Raw genomic sequence first — 21111 nt, forward strand, 5'->3', positions numbered from 1 at the left:
TCATCACTCTTTGGAAAGTGATTGTGTAACCCCACTTACTGGAAGACCAGAAAAGAAATAGACAACATTTTTTTTCACAGAGGGTGATCATACCCCAGAGCAATAACCTATGAGACAAGAATTGCTTCCACACCAAGCATTTAGTGTGGAATCACCATGCCTTGTTCACTCAGGGGCCCATACAGGGGCCCACACAAGTTATCACCCACTTGTAATCTTGCTGTGTTTTGCCAGTGCATCTTCCATCTTTTTTCGTACTGCAGATAGTTGGACTCTTTGGAGAAGAATGGAAGTGTAGCACCATGTCAACAGATGTAGATTCTATTCTGTCTTTTTTAAAGAGGCATGTTTTTGTCATGGAAGCAACATTATCCCTTTCCAACTTACTACTTGATAAGGAAGGCTACATATGATTATAAAAAAACTCTCATATAAATGCACCAACCTGCCATCTGCAATGGCAAAACTGCTGCACCAACTCATGAGCAAGTTTTCCTTTATTCCATATCACTGTTCTTTGCATAGATGTACTTCAGTACAGGGTCACAAAAGGGGCATCAAGGTACAAATGAAAACAACAACATGAATCTTTCTGAACAGAACTGACCTCTAGTGCATATCAGGAATGCCCGTTCACTAGGGGTGGGGGAGAAGTTCGATTCAGTTTGCATTGAAAGGTGAGCCTATTTGCACTTTGCAAAACAATTTGCAAACTGAAACACAGCAATCCTTTTAAATTCGCTTTTCTTTGAATTTTGCAATGCAAGTCTCCAGCCAAATAAGGTGTGCAAAAGTGTGTATACAAGGATAAAATGTGCATAAAAATGCATGTATTTGTGAAAATACAAAATGCATTATATCAGGAATCATTGCTTTGCAAAAATGTGCATATTAGGCAAAAATCACATGCACAGTATGTAAGTTTCTCCTAACACACTAAAATGCTGATGAATTTTCATGAGAACTTTTAAAAAATCAGAAACTGATGCGGAAATGTGGAGAACCAAACTCAAGATCAGAAAAATGAAAAACTGAGAGAAACCAAAATTGACAGTTTCACCCATCCCTACCATCCATCTTTGAATTAATTCAGCTGAACTTTTCTGGAAGGAAACGCCTATTCACAGACAATTAAAAGTTTGTTTCCTGTGGGAAAACTGAAATTCATGATGGGTGCCTTGCTTTCTCAGGTCACCTCCCAATACTAGAAGAAAGAATGCCACAAGCTATCCTCGTATCTCATCATCTGCTGCTGACCTCAGCAGCTCCTCAGAAGATGCCTCTGGGAAGCCATCTTCCTCAAGCAGCGAGCAAAGTAAGTTACATTAACAGTCAAGTTAATTTTCTGTCTTAAATTTGAAGGATAAGAAGTTGGGTTATGGGAAGAACTGTAAAACCAGATTTATTTTATGGTTCTTCCTGTAGCTCAGCTATATCAATGAATAGTTCTTACGGGGTAGGAGTGGAAAGAAGGGCCAAGCAAACATGGATGAGGCACCTCAAGGACAACACAATCTAAAACCCAATAGCAGCCTTTGTGTAGTGGGGCAGAGCTGCCTTCCTGATTCTGCTACAGCTTATCTGGATGGGGCAGGTGAGGGCAGTGGTGAGGTCAAGGCTGCACAGATGCACTGGCAGTGCCCATCCAGCACTCCTGCTAGTGCTTACACAGAGGCCTGACCTCACTGCCACCTTGAACCATCCAGGTAAGCCACAGCAACACCAGTGCTTGGAGTCTGGTTGCCCAGCTCAGCCCCAACACCCTGGCCAATACTGCCAAAACCCTATATTCTCCCTTCAAAGACTAGTGTGGCGAGTGTCCCTTTTCTCTGGTTCAGGGATGGTCAACTTTTGTATTGTAAGGGGCAACACTCTTCTCCATGTGCCAGTCAGGCTTCATAATCATCTAGCAGTAAAGGCTTGGATGTTATGGAAGACATTTAAGTTCAGATTTAGCAGTACATATAAATACGTGTTTACATATTACACGTGACATACAAAATTAAAGAGAAGAGTGTCCCTGAGGGTGGAATGCAACGTAGCACAATGAGAATGTTCCGTCGGCTTCAGCACAAGGATTTCTCCTTGCACGACGGAACATTCCCCCGTCTCCCCACACACACACTAAAATGAGCTCTAAGGGTTCCCACAACCCTCTGTGGAAGGAGCAAGGTATGCACTGCAGGAGGAGAGAGGGGAAGTCCCATTGCACAAGCAGAAATCCTTGCCCTGACAGGATGCATTAGTAGAATACCGTCCTTAAATCTGTAGGATATCTTTGTTTGTCACAATTTGAAAATGTTCTTTTTCTAGCATATCAGAGACCAATATTTTAAATACACCTTCATTAAGATTTAGTAGGGCCATAATAATACATCTTGAGTCTAGCTTATGGGCCAACTATTGCCTGTCCCTTTTCTTAAACTAGTCAAGAACTCAATGAATGTTGATATTATGTTGTTGTCTGTTTTAAAAATATTGTTAAACTTCTTTTAATTAAAAGACAGCAATCATATCAACTATCAAACATTTTAAAATCAGTGGTTTTTATGGGCAGCTCACATGGATGAGCTTTGACTGGCACATAATCAGTGTTCAAAAGTGCTGATATAAGCACATCCCTGTTACATGAGGGCTGAAATAAATGGAAAATGCTTGGGCTGAAAGTCCACATGCGCATCGGGGCTCCCACAGGGCTTTCTGATGGGCTGAATGATTTGACCAAGGCTGCCTAGCCTCCAAGATCAGTGCTCTGTCCATAAATAGAATTTTTGCAGTTTATCAATATGAATTTATTGTACGAGGCTAGCAGTCATAGATTTCAGTCATTATTTCAAATCAATGAGAGATTTTCATCTATGGAGCTGCTGATCATGTTCCCTCACTGCTCCTCTCTCCCCCAGCTTTTCTTTTTCTCCCAGACTGCTCTTCCTGGGCTGCTTTTCCGCTCATCTACACTATTCCCTCTCTTAAGTCTCCTCCCAATCTACATTTCTTAAGTCCCCACACTTCCTTTGACCTGCTGCCATCATAGTCTCCTGACTCCTCACTTCCTGACAGGGATGGGGGAGAAATTCAGTTCAGTTTGCATTTAAAGCTTAATTCATACTTTCCGAAACATTATGAGAACAAAACACAGCCATCCTTCGAAATACGCACTCATCTGAATTTTGCAATGCAGTTCTCCAACCAAACAATATTAACAAAAATGTATATATTAGGGGAAAGTGTATATAAAAATGAATATATTAGTGAAAATAACACACAAAAATGCATTGTTCAGGAGAAAGTGCTTGCAAAAATATGTACAGTAGTAAAAACTATAGACAAGAATGTTGTTTATTAGGAGAAATTCACACTAAAATGCTGAGAAGTTTTCATGAGGTTTTTTTTAAAAAAAAATTGAAAAATGCTGCAGAAATGTGGGGAACTTAAGATTGGAAACATGAGAAATGGCGAGAACTGAAGTTGACAAATCCTTCCGTTCTATTTCCTGGCCTTGTTTCTTTGATGCTCCTTTCCAAGGTCCCCCCCCCGCCCTCAGATCTGAGCAGCTTGGCCAATAGCAGCTAGAGGTGCTTCATCCTGCCCTGTTCCTCCCTGACATTAGGATACTCCAGCCAGCCTTCAGCACCACCAAATCCTATAGCTCATTATAGATTTAGTTACTTAGTTAGGAAATGCATGCATCACATATCTGTTATAGCTCTTAAGGTGGCTTGTGCTAGTATTTTTTATCATACTATAGCCAGAATGATGAGTTTGCCTACAGATAGAAATGAGAATCTTGCCTTCTACAGAAATTAAGGGGGAGATAGAACAAGGCAGCTGAAAAATTCTAACGTTTACCCCCGATTCTATATCCAATAATTTAAAATTCTATTTTTCCCCTACCTCCCATAGATCAGGTGAACATTTGTTCTCCTAAATGACTTGAAAGCCTTCAATGACCTGTCCCCATCCCTAGCATTATTATTATTATTTTGGCCAAAAGTATTTCATACTACCCTGGAAAGCTGGGGGAGGGGGGAATCGCTGTATAGATTGCCTGAAAGATAGAAGGCTGGTTAACTCTTTGGATATGCTGCCTAGAGGATAGATTCTCTACTTAATCGCAACAGGACATCTCTTAAATAAGATACTGCAGCTTAGTGCACCTAAATTACCTCAGTCTAGTAGAAGTCAGAGTGAATTCCCTGGAGTACTGTAGGCACAGGCCAAAGTGAAAGGTTTTAGTAATGCCTTCTGAACTGTAAACTGTCTAACAGACAATTGTCTGCTTCCTTTTAAGATTATTCTTCCTGGCCCATACTCCCCTTTTTCTTTGACTGTGTAAAGACAAAGGCGTAACATTTCCCGAATGATTTACCCAGAGCTTGGAAGATTACTTTTTAAAAGTAATAAATTACAATTATTGTTACATTGCCTCAAAAAGTAATAAATTACCATTACAATTACTCTGAAAGTAACTGATTACTTTACCATTACTCAGAAGTAATCACTATAACACCACTTAAGTTACTTTTTAAAAAATGGAGTGCCTATAGCTGCTGGCCTTGGCTGCTGCATGTCTAAGTAGCCTAAAACAAATTAAAAATAAACACACAGACAAAGAGTAGTAGAATAATTCCCCCCCAAGATTAACAGAATGGCATAACAGAATCTCACCTCCACCCCCCACCTCCACCCCAGCAATGGTGATACCCCAACCCAAGTATACTTTTTCACTCAAAATCAAATTTTACACTTGAAATGCTGCTTTTACAATACATTTCTGTTATGTCTTGTCTTTGCTCAAAGAGCACATCAGACAAGGAATGTCTTTTTAAAGTCATTACGTTGCCACCAGTACTGAACAGGCGTTCTAGTGTGGCGCTTGAAGGCATGCCTGTTTTTATCAATATGGCAATCCCCTATCATCAAAGAAAAATGCAAACTTTAGTAGTTTATACTTTGCCTTTGTAATTTTTTTTGTCAATTGTATAATTTAGAGGTAACTTAATCCTGTACATACTTACTTGGGAGTAAGTCTCATTGAACTCATTATGTAGACATGTATGACCAACTGTCAGAGGTAGAACTTAAGAGATATAACATAGGTAAACAGAAAATGCACATATGAAAGTAATCCACCAGAATTAATGTTAATCCCTTCTCCTGCAACTAAAAATGTAGTCTTGCCCAGCATATAGTGAAACTATGGAATTTGCTCCCACAAGAAGCAGTGATGAGCACCAACTTGGATGGCTTTAAAAGAGGATTAGATAAATTCATGGAGGATAAAGCTATCAGCAGCATCTAGCAATAATGGCTATGTTCTACTTCCACTGTCAGAGACAGTATGCTTCTGAATATCGGTTGCCTGGAATACAAGTGAGAAGAGTGCTGCTCGTGCACTCAGGTCTTGTTTGTAGACGTCCCTTTAGGGCATCTGATTGGCCGCTATGAGAACAGGATGCTGGACTAGATGGGCCAGTGGTTGGATCCAGGAGGCTCTTCTTATGTTCTTGTATGTATTGCAACAAACAACAAAAGTTACTTGTAGGGCCTTACAGACCAAGAATAGACAACGTGGTGCCCTCCAGATGTTGTAGGACTACAATTTCCATTATCCCTGAGAATTGGTTATGTTGTCTGAGATTATGGGAGTTGTAGTCCAACAACATCTGGAGGGCACTATGTTGAAGACCCAGTTAGATTAACACAACTCCCTTCCCACCTACTCACCTGTTTCAAACATGTCCAGAAATGTATGTCTCTTAAATTCTGTGTCTGACAGCACCCTCCTTTCAGAGGTAAAAATTAATCTGCAATCCTATATACATATCCATTTAACTCAATGAGGCTTAATTCGGAGTAGACATATATAGGACCAGACCCCACCAGAATACATTTCAGGGGCTATACTTTATTAATGATGTACCAACTACAACTACCAACTGCTGCTTATGTACATATATTGTCTCAGCCTAAGCTACCTTGCAGGGTTGTTGCAAATATAAACGGGGAGAGGGAATGGCAATAGACATGGCGTTCACAAATCTAATCTGTGCACACACAGTAATAAGATGTCTGACAGAATGTTAACAGGTGAAGCTTTACCCATAAATTGTATTTCCATAGTAGGAAAGGCTTCCTCCATTTAATTTCTACCTGCCCCACAGCTGTTAAATGCACAAGAGCCTGGTCTCCTGCAGTGCCAACTCTAAACCATGCACAAACTCAAGTTAAAAAAAAAATCACAGAATTTGGGCAATTTTTAAAAAAAAAACAAACATCTGTAACTATATGAAATACATTGTTCTCAGGCAAAAAGGGGTATGAGACAGTAGACATAAAACACACACAAACACAAAGCCTTGACAAACAGCAACAAAAATACTCTGAGCATGAGCATTTTCACATTTTAAATTTTTACTCATCATTGTTTTTGCTAATTTACTGCCTTGGACCACTCCCTAACTCTCAGCCTAACCTACCTCACATGGCTGTTGTGAAGAAGATACAGAAGGCAGAATTAAAACGGATGCAAAAGGAAACTAAGGCTGCAAGCCAATACATGTCTACTCAGAAGTAAGCTGTATTGGGTTCAATAGGACTTACTCCCAGGTAAGTGTGTACTCCAATACACACTTGCCTGGGAGTAAGTCCCATTAAACCCAATGGAACTTACTTCTGAGTAGACATTATTGGATTGCAGGTTAGTCCTTTTATTATATGTATCAAATTTTACTTGCCTTAACCAGATTGATGCATGTCATATTTTTTCTCTCTTCCCTCCTCCCCCGCAAATTAGTACAGTTTCGAGGCTTCAACCAGTCATTATCTTGCCTAATTATTGCAATCCTATACCAAATTTGATTTACCTGGGAATAAGCTCAGTTAAACATAAAGAGACTTACTTCTGAATAGTCTTTTATATATTGTACTGTAAGTTAACTATGAGAGCCAGTGTGGTGTAGTGGTTAGAGTGTTGGACTACAACTTGGGAGACCAGGGTTCGAATCCCCACACAGCCATGAAGCTCACTGGGTGACCTTGGGCCAGTCACTGCCTCTCAGCCTCAGAGGAAGACAATGGTAATCCACCTCTGAATACTGCTTACTATGACAACCCTATTCATAGGGTCGCCATAAGTCGGAATGGACTTGAAGGCAGTCCATTTCCATGTCTATTTCCAATTAACTATACAATGATTTTTGACAAGTGCCTGTTTGGAACTCTTGCCATGTGGAGGGGGATTTTTTAATTTGCACAAAAGAACTTCCAAGGAATACTTTCCTCAGAAGATGAGGAAAGAAAACTGGAAGCAGCAACTTTTTGGGACCCTGGCTGCTTGCTGCTGCAACTTCTGCCTGCCCCTCGCCCACCCTGAAGCCAAAGCCTCGGCTGTGAGGAGGCTTTTGGCTCTGCTCCTTCCTCTCTCAGCAGCTCTGCTACTTCTGGGTGGCTAGTTAGCAGTGGTGCTCTCCTCGCTCTGCTGGTACAAGAGGGAAGGTGAGGAGGGAGGGAGGGGCCACCGCTCAGAGCTTTGTGTGCCAAACTACGTGCAACCACACACACACACACACACACACTCAGCTAGCAAGCATAGTCTCTCTCACTCAACCACCTCCCAGACCCTGCCCTGCCACAAAGCAAACATTTTCCCTTGGGATGCAAAATAGTTAAACCCCTGCAAATGCAGCGAAGTAGCCAGGGAGGGCTACTCCCTTGCACCAAGTGCAAACACACACACACACACTGTCATCTCTCACCTCCATGGTTCTTCATGTCCATTCTGCCACTGCCTCCTTGCCCTCCAGCTCCTTTCTCCCTCCATTCTTCTCCTCCACTGTCCATTTTTAACCATTTTTTCTCCACTCCCCCCCCAACTCGCTCTCCTCCCTCATCACCTCCTAAACACCCATAGCGCATGAGGCAAGGGCAATGCTGTGCAGAAGCACGTGATTTTTATCCATGAATCAGAGGAGCAGAATGTTTCCCCTGATCCCCCCCCCAGTATCGTCCAAAAGTAACACTGGAAACAGCTCAAAAGTAATGAAATTACTCCTTGTTCTATTACAATAAATATGTAAGGAAATTACCCACTCATTCCTCAAAAAATAATAAATTACAAGTAATTCATTTTTCCTAACGAATTACTTCCAAGCTCTGGATTTACCCCCTGCTGTTATAGTGATGTTAAGCCCAATCCTGCATCATTAGCTGGATAACTATAAAAATGTAATGATGGAGTGGGAGGCATTGTTGGGAACCTGCTAATGGGGAGGCAGTGCAGTACTTTTGCAATCTGCATAGGCATTCACATGCATGTATGTTCACCTTTCACCTTATTAGTATCATTATTTATTGTTGTTTATTTATTAGATTTGTATCCCGCCCTTCCTCCTCCGAGGAGCCCCGTCAGTAAGGTTACATTTGTTATTAGTAATTTAAAAGCATTTGCAAAACTGGCCCAGGCAGGTCTGGCGATGTCAGGCAGCTGCTAAGGGACCACCACCACCACCTGCTTGCCACTATCCTCTTCTCTACGCCCATGCCATCGCCTGCACTGCCACTTCTTCTTGTGCCCACGTCACTGCCACCACATCTTTCTCTCTCACGTCATTTGCAGAGAGCTCCTGCCCATCCATCCAGAATGGACTTTAATGGAATCGTGGGGCAGGGGCGAGAGGAGCCAGGGCTGCCTACCACAATGCACGGCAGGCCAGCATGGGGGGCACACCAAGGGCCCCTTCAACATGAGCTGGCTGTGGTCTTGAGATGATATTTGGTTACTTTGTCTTTTGATATCAGGGGTGCTAACCAATAGGCACTATATACATCTGTGGAATCATCCATCCTCTTCCTCTTGAGAAACCAATTGGATTGTTACAGGTTCAGCTTGAAGTATGCTAAAAAGCCTCAAAACATATTTGAATGGAGCCCACATCAGGACAGGAAAAACGTACACATGAACTGGAACTGTGGATAATGATGCTGCTTTCATATTACCTACCTCACTATGAAAATATTAGTTATACACTGCCTTTGTTTCATTCTTTTGTCCAGGTGCCAGCAAATCCTTCTGCAGTGACACAGAGAGCCTGGGAGGGAGTACTGAGTGCCAGTTCTTAGATTCGCCCACCTCCAGCCCAGGTGAGAGGAAATGCATCCTATTTAATATAAAGGTGTCCCCCCTCCAATAAACTGGAAAATTAAGAGTGGTCATATATGAGGTGAGGAGAGAGAATTTGAGTTGCCTGATTGTAGATGTAGTCCAAGAGGGAGATTACAGTGACATCTCAAATATGTCGTGTCCTCATTTTTTTGGTTGTGTACTTCTTGTTTTCTCAGGCAGCCACTTTTTCATACATTTTGACACTCTTTCACTACATACTACATGCCCATAATATGAGGCCTTTCGGAGCTTTTCCACATTACTTTGTTTTTCAGCATATATAAATCTGCATGCTTGGTTATTTTTTGCAATGGTGTAGTGGTTAGAGTGTTGGAGTGGGATCTGGGAGACCAGGATTTGAATCCCCACTCAGCTGTGAAGCTCCCTGGGTGAACTTGGGCCAGTCACTACCTCTTAGCCTAGCCTGCCTCACAGGGTTGTTGTGAGAATTAAATGAGGAGGAGGAGGAGGAGAACCATGTATGCCACCTTTAGCCTTGGAGAAAATGCAATAAATAAATAAATTAAAATGTGCCTCTCCTATTAATGTCAAACAAATCACTTTGAAAGCCTGGGTTTTAATTTGGTTTTCAAACATTGGTTTTGAGTTTCATATGTTCAAATATGCATTTTGAAAGACTGAACGACAATTTATTTTCTGTTTTCTTTGCAATCCCTAAATCAGCCTTTCCCAACCCGTGTGCCTCCAGATGTTGTTGGTCCACAACTCCCATCAGCCTCAGCCATTGGCAATGCTGGCTGAGGCTGATGGGAGTTGTGGTCTAACAACATCCGGAGGCACACTGGTTGGGAAAGGCTGCCCTAAATGATCTTACATTTTTTAAATAAATAAATAAATTCTGAATTGGGGTGTGTGAATAGCCTGCAAGTAAGTGATGCCACAGAATCGCTTCAGCATTGTAACTGTGGACCTGGATGGAAAATCACTGGGAGTCCTCAGTGAGAGTGTGATGTAAATATAATAGTAAAACAAAATTCTGAATTTGAATTCTAATTTAATGTCAGCAGTATCTATATCTAAGTAAAAAGATATAAAACAAAGCGCAGCTGTGTAAATGCTGCTTGCAGGGAGTTACATACAAACTTGCAGCAAACAGGTAGCAGCAAGTAACCCATCCTTAGTTTGGCCATATGTTCCACTTTACAGAGGGCAGTCATCTATTTAAAGTCCAATTTAAAAATAAAGATCCCTAAGAAGAGAGAGCAACTTAATTTTTTTTAAAAAAGGCAAAATCAGTGAAATAGGGTGCCAGGCAAGCAAAGATACCTAACACAGATATGCTCCCTTTATTGATAGATACATGGTCAGGCTAGACTGGGTCCAGGCTCACAAACAGATTTAAGTTGTTAGTTAGCACCTTGGCAGCAGTTTTAGCAGGAACGCAGGTTGCCCAGTCATAGTCATCCCCACTGTGGTGAAATGTATTGCATTTCCATTTAAATTATAACAATTACTTCTAAATTTGCATCTATACATATTAAGTAGCATGCACAAATTTTATGCAGTACTTTCGTCTTCTTTTCTGATGATACATTCTCTCTCTCTCTCTCTCTCTCTCTCTCGGCAATGTGTTAAGTGGTCATGCTATCCTTCCTTAATCCTTCAAATGTAAACTATAAGTATTATATAAACATTTATATATTTAAAATCCTATGAAATATATATATCTTGTACACCGCTTAGAAATGTAAATGATTATGTGGTATATATAGCATAGTTAAATCATTGCAACGGTCAACATAGCCATCCTTTGGAATCTGCACTTATTTAAATTTTGTGATGCAGTTCGCCAACCAAACAAAGTTTACAAAAATGCATATATTAGGTGAAAGTGCATATAAAAATGAATATATGAGTGAAAATAGCATGCAAAAATGCATTATATTATGAGGAAGGCTTGCAAAAATGTGTACATTAGTCAAAACTGCCTACAAAAATGTGTTTTTTTAAGGAGAAATTTGCACTAAAGTGCTGGAGAATTTTCTTGAGGGTTTTAAAAAAACATATTGCTGCAGAAATGTGGAGAACTGAATTTAAGATTGGAAAAATGAGAAACTGGTTGTATTGCTCTTAGAGGCTTCCATTTTTTGTTTTTAAAAATATTTCATTGACATCTAGGGCACAAGAAGCTGCTGAAAGCTCCATCCACTGGCACAGTGTCCTCCTCTGAGGACTGTGAAGACAAAGATTTGATACAAGCCTATGACAATGGTGAGAAACAAAGCAATAGCCCATAGATTGGTAAAATGAAAAGGAGAGGGAAGCATCCTGTTACTGCATGATGTGCACACACATATGCTAGACAAATGGCAGATCATGAGGTTAAATTGTTCCTGGAATGGACTGCCTCAGACGGCAGGTGAAGACTGTGTGTTTGAATGTTCCCCCATAGAAACAATATGCCTCCACGAAGAAAACTTGCACTTTGGGTAGAATGGAAGGTTATTGCCATTCTTCTCTGATATAGTTTTCTATGTAAAGGTAATTTGTTTTATGGGGGGGATGTTAGTCATACAATCCCCCCCCCATCTGAAATAGTACTGCCCAGGAACAATTTCACCACATGATCTGCAGTTTGTCCAGACCTTGCCCTAGGTGTCATGTCAGAATTGGATATTTAAAATGGCTTTATGAACTCCAGGATTTTTATTTGGACAGCACACTATTATCTGAACAAGACTGGAGGGACAAATTATAAGATAGCAATAGGTCTTGGCTTAGCTACAATGAAATCAGCAGAATAAAAAGTCACGCCACAAGAGATTTAAACCTGATTTAAATCACTAATCATAATATCACAGGAGAAGGAATAAGACCTGGTATTAAACATTTATAAATTCTTGTTAGAAAGAGAAACTGGCACTATTGAAAGCCTAAACCTATTATGTGGGAAGAGACTGAGATGCAGTGCTTGAACAAAAAAATGGTGATTCTCTTTGGCATAAACTATCATTAAACCACCATACTAGAGAGGCAATGTTAAAAATAATTCACAGATGGTATGCCACTCCAGTGACAATAGCATGTGTCAATGGAGACACCTCTACAAATTGATGGAGAGGCTGTAGAACAAAAGACACTTATCACCACTTCCAGTATAGTGCAATGCTTGGAAACCTTGTCTTTAAAGAACTACACATCATAATGCATCAACAAACAGAAAAAGGCACCTCAATTGGCACTATGGAATGAACATGTATAGAGCTGATTGGTCATTTGTTAGTGTCAGCTCATTTTACAGTTGCCAGATTCTGGAAAAACTTAAATGGGGCAGCTATACCATATTGGTATTTGGAAATCTGGCACATAGTGCTGTCAGAAAAGCTAAACTCATAAACTGAGGCTGCTGCAGGGTCAAATACAGATGGATAATTTTGCATTGGTATGGTATATTTTATCATATTATATTAATAACAATGATGTAGAACCTACAGAACAATATATAAATATTTGGAATGCGTAACATCATCAGGAGGCTTCATGTTGCTATGGAGCAGATGGCCACATTCCACTTACCTCTTTGAAAAGACTGTAAAAACTGTTGGACTTTTCAGCCATTTATGTCACCCTTACTGCCTGACAGATCCTCCATGGCGCAGAGTGGTAAGCGGCGGTAACGCAGCTGAAGCTCTGCTCACGGCCGGAGTTCGATTCCAACAGAAGGAGGAAGTCGAATCTCCGGTAAAAGGGGTCAAGGTCCACTCAGCCTTCCATCCATCCATGGTCGGTAAAATGAGTACCCGGCATACGCTGGGGGGGTAAAGAAAGGCCAGGGAAGGAACTGGCAATCCCACCCCATATATACGGTCTGCCTAGTAAACGTCGCAAGACAAACGACTCGCACTACAAGTGCGGGGACACCTTTACCTTTTTTTTTTACTGCCTGACAGGGAAGACCAAAATGTTGTTTTTGTTAAATTGTTATGTTAATATAATAAATTTAATAGAATTCAGAAGTAGAGTAGTAGTTTAGTACCAGGCAATGCCACTTGCAGTGCATCACAGCTGCTGAAAACACTGCACTCTGCAATGTGCCCCCTCCCCTGCCATGACTCACAGTCGAGCATAGTTAAATCATTGCAAAGGTCAACACAGTGTGCCATTGCATTTATGTGTATCTGGTTGGGAATAGATTAAGCTCTTGCTTCATCCTATCCAGCGTTCTCACTTTGGTCCAAAATCAGCCCCGTGCTTTTTGAAAGCCTTTTGAGCCTGGGTTTGAAGAGATCTTCCTTTGTCTGTTCTAATCCTCCCAACCCACTTCTGACTGTTCCCTATGTTGGTGGCGGTGCATGCTTAACTATTCACTATTCATTCAAGACGCAATTTCTGCAATGCAGTAGAGAAAAATGGCCACATCCCTCATCCTCTTTTCAGATCTCACTGATGCTGCATCTGAAAATGGCTTGTCCCAGTGCCAGTTTAAGAACATCAACCTGTCAAATGCTGCTCAGACCCACCGGCTGCGGAGGCTGAGGGGCCCTTCAAAATGTAGAGAATGTGAGAACTTCATGGTCAGTGGCATAGAATGTGAAGAGGTAAGTGAGCATTAAAGGGGACTGCTGTACTGCAATTAAAGGTTTGGCTCTCAGGCAGACTGTCAGCTTCAGTACAGCATTAGGACCAGCACTTTGGTGTCAGAAAGTGGGAGCTACAAAAAAAACAGCCCCTAGAGCTTACAATATAAGCAGTGAGACAGATTCTTAGAATCATAAGTCTGTAAATAATTCTGATTTCAGCTGTGATCCTAAACATACTTACCGAATCACTACTTCTCGGTGAATATGAAAAGGATGGTGCTGTAAATCCATTAATCTAAGTCAGTATTTTGCCCTGAGACAGGATATTTTGAACATCAACCATATCCTCACACCCTTTAACTGTACTTGATGACTGTGCTTCAATGAGGCTTGATTGGCAGTATGAACTAGACAAGCGTAACAGACATGTAAAAGAAGACGGAGCATGTGCTCTGACACCCCCTGTGCCTGGATATGAACCCTGGAAAAGAGAGTGAGGGGCCCACAAACACAACACTAATGAAAATGTTTTTCCTATACTGTTGGCACATTACACACTCCTCAGAGTACTGAGATGTGAGAAATAAACATGGGGCATCTACTGGGTTGGAAGAGAGTCCAGCCAGACTAACACAGTACCTGTGGGTCACTTGCAGTGCTTCCTGACCTGTCACAAGAAATGTTTGGAGAGCCTTCTCATCAACTGTGGTCACCAGAAACTGCCAACACGGATTCCGCTCTTTGGGATTGACTTCATTCAAGTGCCACGGGATTTCCCAGAGGAGGTGCCATTCATTGTGGTGAAGTGTACCTCGGAAATAGAAAGTCGTGCCCTGGGAGTGCAGGTAACTTGTTGCCTGCATGCAGAAATCCGTCAGAGCACAAGCTGTGAACCTGTCAGAATCTAAAACAAGCAGCAGCAGGGTATCCATCTGCTGCCCATGCACAAAGGCTCAATCAGCCAAATAACTACTAGGCTATGAATTGCTAAAGATCAGTCCATTTGTATTCCTCGATTCTATGGAAATACAGCAATCTAGAACAAACATATCTCTTGACATTCATTTTGAAAAATACGTGACAACAACCAGGTGAAATCTCACGAACGAGTGGGGCCAGAACAGGAATTCTGGTGGTCAATAGGAGGAAGTCTTGGCCCTTTCCTGAAACTAGCAGTTAGGAGAAGAAATATTGCAAAATAGACACACGAAAACCATATTAATTTGCACATCTATTTAGACAAGACGCAGAATGGAGCTTTTCCTGATCTAGAAATATATATATATAAGAGGGTAGGTAAAGTTAGCCCTGGCTGCAGAATAATAAAATAATAATACACTTTAATTTATAAGCCGCCTGTCTGGCCGATGGCCACTCTAGGCGGCGAACAATAAAACACGATAAAATACAATAATAAATATAGTCAGTACAGTACAATACAAAGTTTACAATATGATAGATTTATCAACATTTTAGTTCAAGGCTGATTCACCTTAGAGGTTGCGAAGGCCTGATTAAAAAGCCAAGTCTTCAGGCCCCGGCGAAATATATCCAGGGAAGGGGCATGACGAAGATCTATTGGGAGGGAGTTCCAGATCGAGGGGGCCGCCACAGAAAAAGCTCTCTCTCGAGTCCTCACCAACCTAGCCACTTTAGTTGGTGGGACTGAGAGAAGGCCCTGCGTGGCAGATCTTGTAGGGCGGCTCAATTTGTGACGGTGGAGGCGCTCCATCAGATATACTGGGCCGACACCGTACAGGGCTTTAAAGGTTAATACCAACACCTTGAATTGAGCCCGGAAAGCAACTGGAAGCCAGTGTAGATTATAAAGCACTGGAGTAATAGGATCATAACGGCGGCTATTCGTAAGTAAACGAGCCGCCGTATTTTGTACCAGCTGTAATTTCCGGACTGTTTTCAAGGGTAACCCCACGTAGAGCGCATTGCAGTAATCTAAACGAGAGGTGACCAGAGCGTGTACTACGAGTGGGAGCTGATGTACAGGAAGGTAGGGTTGCAGCCTTCGTATGAGACGCAATTGACCCCAAGCTGCTCGGCACACCGATGAAATCTGGGCCTCCAGTCAGCCCGGAGTCAAGGATCACCCCAAGACTGCGGACCTGGTCTTTCAGGGGTAATCTTACCCCATTAAGTATCAGGTCGATGTTTCCCAACCTTCCCTTGTCTCCCACGAGCAGTACTTCAGTTTTAGCAGGATTCAGCTTTAGCCTGTTTCTTCCCATCCAGCCACTCACGGATTCCAGGCACTTGGACATGGTTTCCACAGCCGACTCTAGTGAGGACTTAAATGAGAGGTAGAGCTGAGTGTCATCCGCATATTGGTGGCACTGCAGCCCAAACCTACTGATGATGGCTCCCAGCAGCTTTACATAAATGTTAAATAGCATGGGAGAGAGGATAGAGCCCTGTGGCACACCACAATTGAGAGGCCAAGGGTCTGAAACCACCTCTCCCAATGCCACCTGCTGTTGTCTATCGGAGAGAAAGGAACGGAACCAGTTTAATACTGTGCCTCCTATTCCTAATCCCTCCAGACGGTCCAGCAAGATACCTTGGTAGAAGAGAGCCTCTTGATTCCCTGCTGTAGTTTAATTATTTTTGTCTTGATCTGTATGCTTTAAACCGTCAACATTTCTCACAACTCTCTTTTCACAGTAACAAGGAAACAGTGGTGGGTGTTCCCAGGTATTGAGAAATTTTGAAGTGATGAGTAGCCTCATTGATAATGAAGAGCAGCCTAGGCTGTGCCATGGCAGGATTTAGATGTTAAAATGTGGTGAAAAGAAAGGCTCCCTGCTTCTTTGTGTGTGTATTGCAACATTTCAATGAATATACAGAAACAGGAAAGAAAGCATCACATGGGTCAGAAAGTTGTGAGACCCTAGGATATGGCCAGTTCCAGGACTCCAATGTGTGCTTTAATGTTGCTGAATGACTATTTCTCTCTCTGGGCCCTATAGCCCTGACTTCCAGCTAAGCTAAGGTGTCTGCTTCTTGGCCTGCAAGAGATGTCTCACAGTTTCAGGACAGGGAGGAGAACAGCATGCAAAGATATCCTAGTTTCATGTCCCAGCAGTCCAATCTCCAATCCATAACACACACACACACACACACCTGCCACTCTGCTGGGTCAGAGAGCAGTTCCACTTGTCTTTTTGACACCTACATCACCTTCAACTCAGGTTGCACCAGACTCGGTCTCTCTTTTTGTCCTCAATGCAGGGCATTTACCGCATCAGTGGGGCGAAAGCACGCGTGGAGAGGTTGTGCCAGGCCTTTGAGAATGGCCGGAGGCTGGTGGAGCTCTCAGATCATTCACCTCATGACATCACTGGAGTCCTTAAACATTTCCTTAAGGAGGTAAGGAATAGAGATAGAGCCATCTGTAGAACCACATTCCCCTAAACTTGAGAGTGGTTTCCCACAGGTTATGCCTTTAACAGACAGTGGGAATGCATCAATCAAAACATCCCTATCCTTTTAGGGGTTGTTTTATCTATCTAAGGGTGAAAACAAATATAATATAAAAAAAGAAACTTGCAGCTGGGTTCAGTCCATAGTAGCACTCTTTGTTCATTTTGAAGTACCACTGCTTTGTGCCTGCTCCTTGGTCACATAACACACAACCTGCAGTTACTCTGCTACTTCTGTCTCTTTATTCCCTATTTTTTCCAGGCTATTTTTATTATTACTTTTTATTTATTGTATTTAGGAATGTAAGAAGGCATCATTTTCTGTTTTATAATAATAAATAATAAAATTTTATTTGTTAGTCGCCCATCTGTCTGACTTAACAGACACTCTGGGTGACTTACACAATATAAAATACAATTTAAAACATATTCATACAACAGTCACCATATTAAACAACAATACATCTAAACCACCCGTTAGTAATGCAACATAATAGCCTAACCCACCCCAGAAATCCCATAGGCCTGCCTGAATAACAAGGTCTTTAAGGCTCGACGAAAAGCCATCAGGGAGGAGGCATGTCGAAGGTCAAAAGGAAGCAAGTTCCAGAGGGTGGGGGCTACGACCGAGAAGGCCCTCTCTCTGGTCCGCACCAGCCTAGCTGTTTTCACCGGTGGGACCGAGAGAAGGTCTTGTGAGGCCGATCTTGTTTGGCGGCATATTTGATGATACTGGAGGCGTTCCTTCAGATAAACTGGGCCAAAACCGTTTAGGATTTTAAAGGTTAATACCAACACCTTGAATTGGGCCCGGTATACAACTGGCAACCAGTGTAGCTCCATCAACACTGGGGTGACATGATCCCGGTGACGGCTTTGCTTTATTAAGCGTGCCGCCGCATTCTGTACCAGCTGCAATTTCCGGACCGTCTTCAAGGGTAACCCCACGTAGAGCGCATTACAGTAGTCTGATCGAGAGGAGACCAGGGCATGTATCACTCGTGGAAGCAGATGTATAGGAAGGTAGGGTCGCAGCCTCTGTACCAGATGAAGTTGGTACCAGGCTGCCCGACTTACTGCAGATACCTGGGGCTCCATGGACAATTGAGAGTCCAAAATGACCCCCAGGCTGCGGACCTGGTCCTTTAGGGGCAATCTCACCCCATTAAACACCAGGTCAAAGTTTCCCAACCTTCCCTTATCACCTCGGTCTTGTTGGGGTTCAGCTTCAGCCTGTTCTCTCCCATCCATCCACTTATGGACTCCAGGCAATTGGACAAGGTTTCCACAGCCAACTCTGGTGAGGATTGATCACGTGCAGCGCTGTTTCCATTCCACTGCAGTTCATCTTCTGCAAAAAACTGTCATTCATCTTGCTGTCTTTATTATGTAACTTATGCAATTGATATAATTAATTAATTATGTAATTAATTGCATACATTATGTTGTCATTGTATTATTTCACCCCATTCATTTCAATGCAAAGGAAGTGCAATGCAAATAGGGCGGGGTGAATGTAATCAATTATGTATTGTTTGTAGATTGAAAGCAACAACAGCAGTGAATACCAATCATATTCGCTGGATTGATTTCTGTTTCAAACATGGAATAAATAAGTGAATATTAGCTCTGCTGCACCAAGGTGACCCATCTTACACCTTCCCTCTGGTAGAGGACTTTCTATCCCATAATCAACAACTGTTCTCCACCCTCACCTCCCCACACTCGGTCTGTGGATCCAATTTTGGCACATGTGCTCTCCTCAGTCTGTAAGTTTCTGCTCTATTCCTGGAAGCCGACTACAGTGAATGGAAAGTGTTTTAATGCTTGTGCAGCAAGCAAGGGAGTATTGCTCTTCCTAACATCCATTCTGCTGGTGCTGCAGTATGTCTTGCATCTTCACATGTTTGACCTCCCCATCCTTCAAAGAGCACTTGGTAGCTATTGTTGTATACCACCTGCCAGTGGTAACTTCTCTGTTTTTTCCCACTGCTTAGTTCATCTTTGGGCCCATCCAGAATGCTGTTTTATTGCAGGTGTATGGAGCAACATGTCACCGATGCATTAATAGTGCATCTGAAGTGGATTTATACTGGTCCATCCATCCATCATGCTGCTTTATCAGTTATTCTGCAATGCTTTCCCAATGTTCCCGTATCATAGCATTCACACTAACTCAACTCATTCCATTGTCTATATTCCTGCCATACCCAATTCCCCCCTTTCCCCCAAGCGTTAGTTATTTGTGCTATGATGCTATGCTATCACATTTTTAAAGTTTTTATGTTTAGGGTGTGATCACTGTGCTAAACTATCATTCATTTTCACACACAAAAAAAACTCACAGGAAGGCTGGTATCCGGCACCAACAGGAAGTATGTGGGAGTGGCCATGTCACATTGCCAAAGTGGAAGTGAAAAAAAAGAACCGCAACATTTGCATTATAAAATGTTACAGGATTTTAACAGGAAACTACAGGACATGCATCAATTAAGCAGTATAACTATCCCGAAATCTTGGCAGGTTTAAATAATATTGAAAGCACAATTGTATATAATCACTTTTGGCAGCACAAATCATGATGAATGCACAATAAAAAGGATGTGTTCAAGGACCTGAACAATCTCTACTCTCCTACTCATCCTCCCATATTTCAGTGAAAATGTCCCTTGTCCCAAGCAAATGAGGCAATTGTTTGAGCCCATGGGAATTGGCATTTTATGACTCTGATTGTTTAAGATTGTCTTTCTGATAGCCAGCATTTCTGCCAGACAGGTCAATGAGCTTTGAGCCCTTCAGGTCAATCCACTTTATTTACATCTCCACAAGGTCAAAGCAGTATTACATCAGGGTGCAATTTTTTAAGCCTAAAATCAAGTCAGATTTTTCTCTGAACTAAGACTTGATGCTGCCTTCTTCCCTGATCCCAACAACAATACAGAATGGCATCTGCACATCTTGGACGTTCAAACAGCTCTGGCATTCCTTCAGGGACTGCCTAGCATTCGTGAGACAACCCTCATCTCTTTGTATACTACCAGGGACTATGAAAGAACAAGTATGTTTCTTCTCAATGTCTGTCTCATTATTTGTCTCAATGGACAGCATCAACTGTTGCACTATGTGCCAACTAGTGAGATGCGTCCCTCCACAGTTGAAGGAGGGATTCCACTCAAGCTGTTTCTGCTTCAGCAGTATTGTTTTGTGTTGTATCTCTGCTTAATCTTTGCAGAGCAGCCTTCTGGGCTATTCCATTGACCTTCATTACTACATCCTTGATGTCAGAGCCAGGGTAAATGCATCTTTTGGAAGAGCTATCCTGCAGAATTTATTCAACTGATCTGCCTGTACCTATTTTCTGGTAGATCAGCTGGGTAATCTCCCATATGTGTAACTGCATATAAACCTTAAAGAAGAAAGACGGGTTGCTTACCGGTTAAGTTTCTTTAAGTGGTCACAATCTTCCTTCTTGGCTGCTAGAAGATCTCCCACCACCTCATCAGGGTTAGGGTTGAAGGAGGGATTCCACTCACATTCCCCCATCTACTCTGATTTTCCAGGTACTCCACCCTTGAATTTATGTCCAGCTTTTGTTTATACAACCATGTTAATTTCTCTGATGTTTAATGCATAAGTCCATTTTGTCATCCCCAGTCTTTGTCGTGTCTTTCATTTTATTCTTAAGTTCTCCAGTACTTGATTCTTATAGTCTCAGGACTTCCCCCCATTTCATCACTTGATCACTATGCATTTTCACCATGCTGGAATTAATTTCAGCCAGAAGATCCTGACCCTCCTTTGGAAGCTTCTTTACCTTATGGCCCATGTTGGGACTGTCCTCTTCTTCCAGAGGTCCATCACTCATGCCACAAACTTTGAGACCAAAATAATCAAGCAGATGTTGCCTTTTATTTTGGCCGAGTAATAGAAGTGAGATCTCTGCACTCAGTTGTCAAATGTGGGAGGCAGTTTG

At 42.0% G+C, this 21111-nt stretch overlaps 1 protein-coding gene across 4 annotated transcripts in view; it reads left to right on the forward strand.

Moving 5' to 3' along the window:
- Positions 1-21111, forward strand: part of GMIP (GEM interacting protein) — a 118653-nt gene that overhangs the window by 88518 nt on the left and 9024 nt on the right. For all 4 annotated transcript variants that reach the window (XM_061614468.1, XM_061614469.1, XM_061614471.1 and 1 more), the window contains 6 exons: positions 1191-1315; positions 9055-9141; positions 11303-11395; positions 13562-13722; positions 14361-14549; positions 16948-17085. In XM_061614468.1, coding sequence (XP_061470452.1) covers positions 1191-1315; positions 9055-9141; positions 11303-11395; positions 13562-13722; positions 14361-14549; positions 16948-17085 — 793 coding nt within the window. The remainder of the gene's footprint in view (positions 1-1190; positions 1316-9054; positions 9142-11302; positions 11396-13561; positions 13723-14360; positions 14550-16947; positions 17086-21111) is intronic.

The sequence above is a fragment of the Rhineura floridana genome, chromosome 3 (genome assembly GCF_030035675.1).
Source record: "Rhineura floridana isolate rRhiFlo1 chromosome 3, rRhiFlo1.hap2, whole genome shotgun sequence".
In the NCBI taxonomy this organism is placed as follows: domain Eukaryota; kingdom Metazoa; phylum Chordata; class Lepidosauria; order Squamata; family Rhineuridae; genus Rhineura; species Rhineura floridana.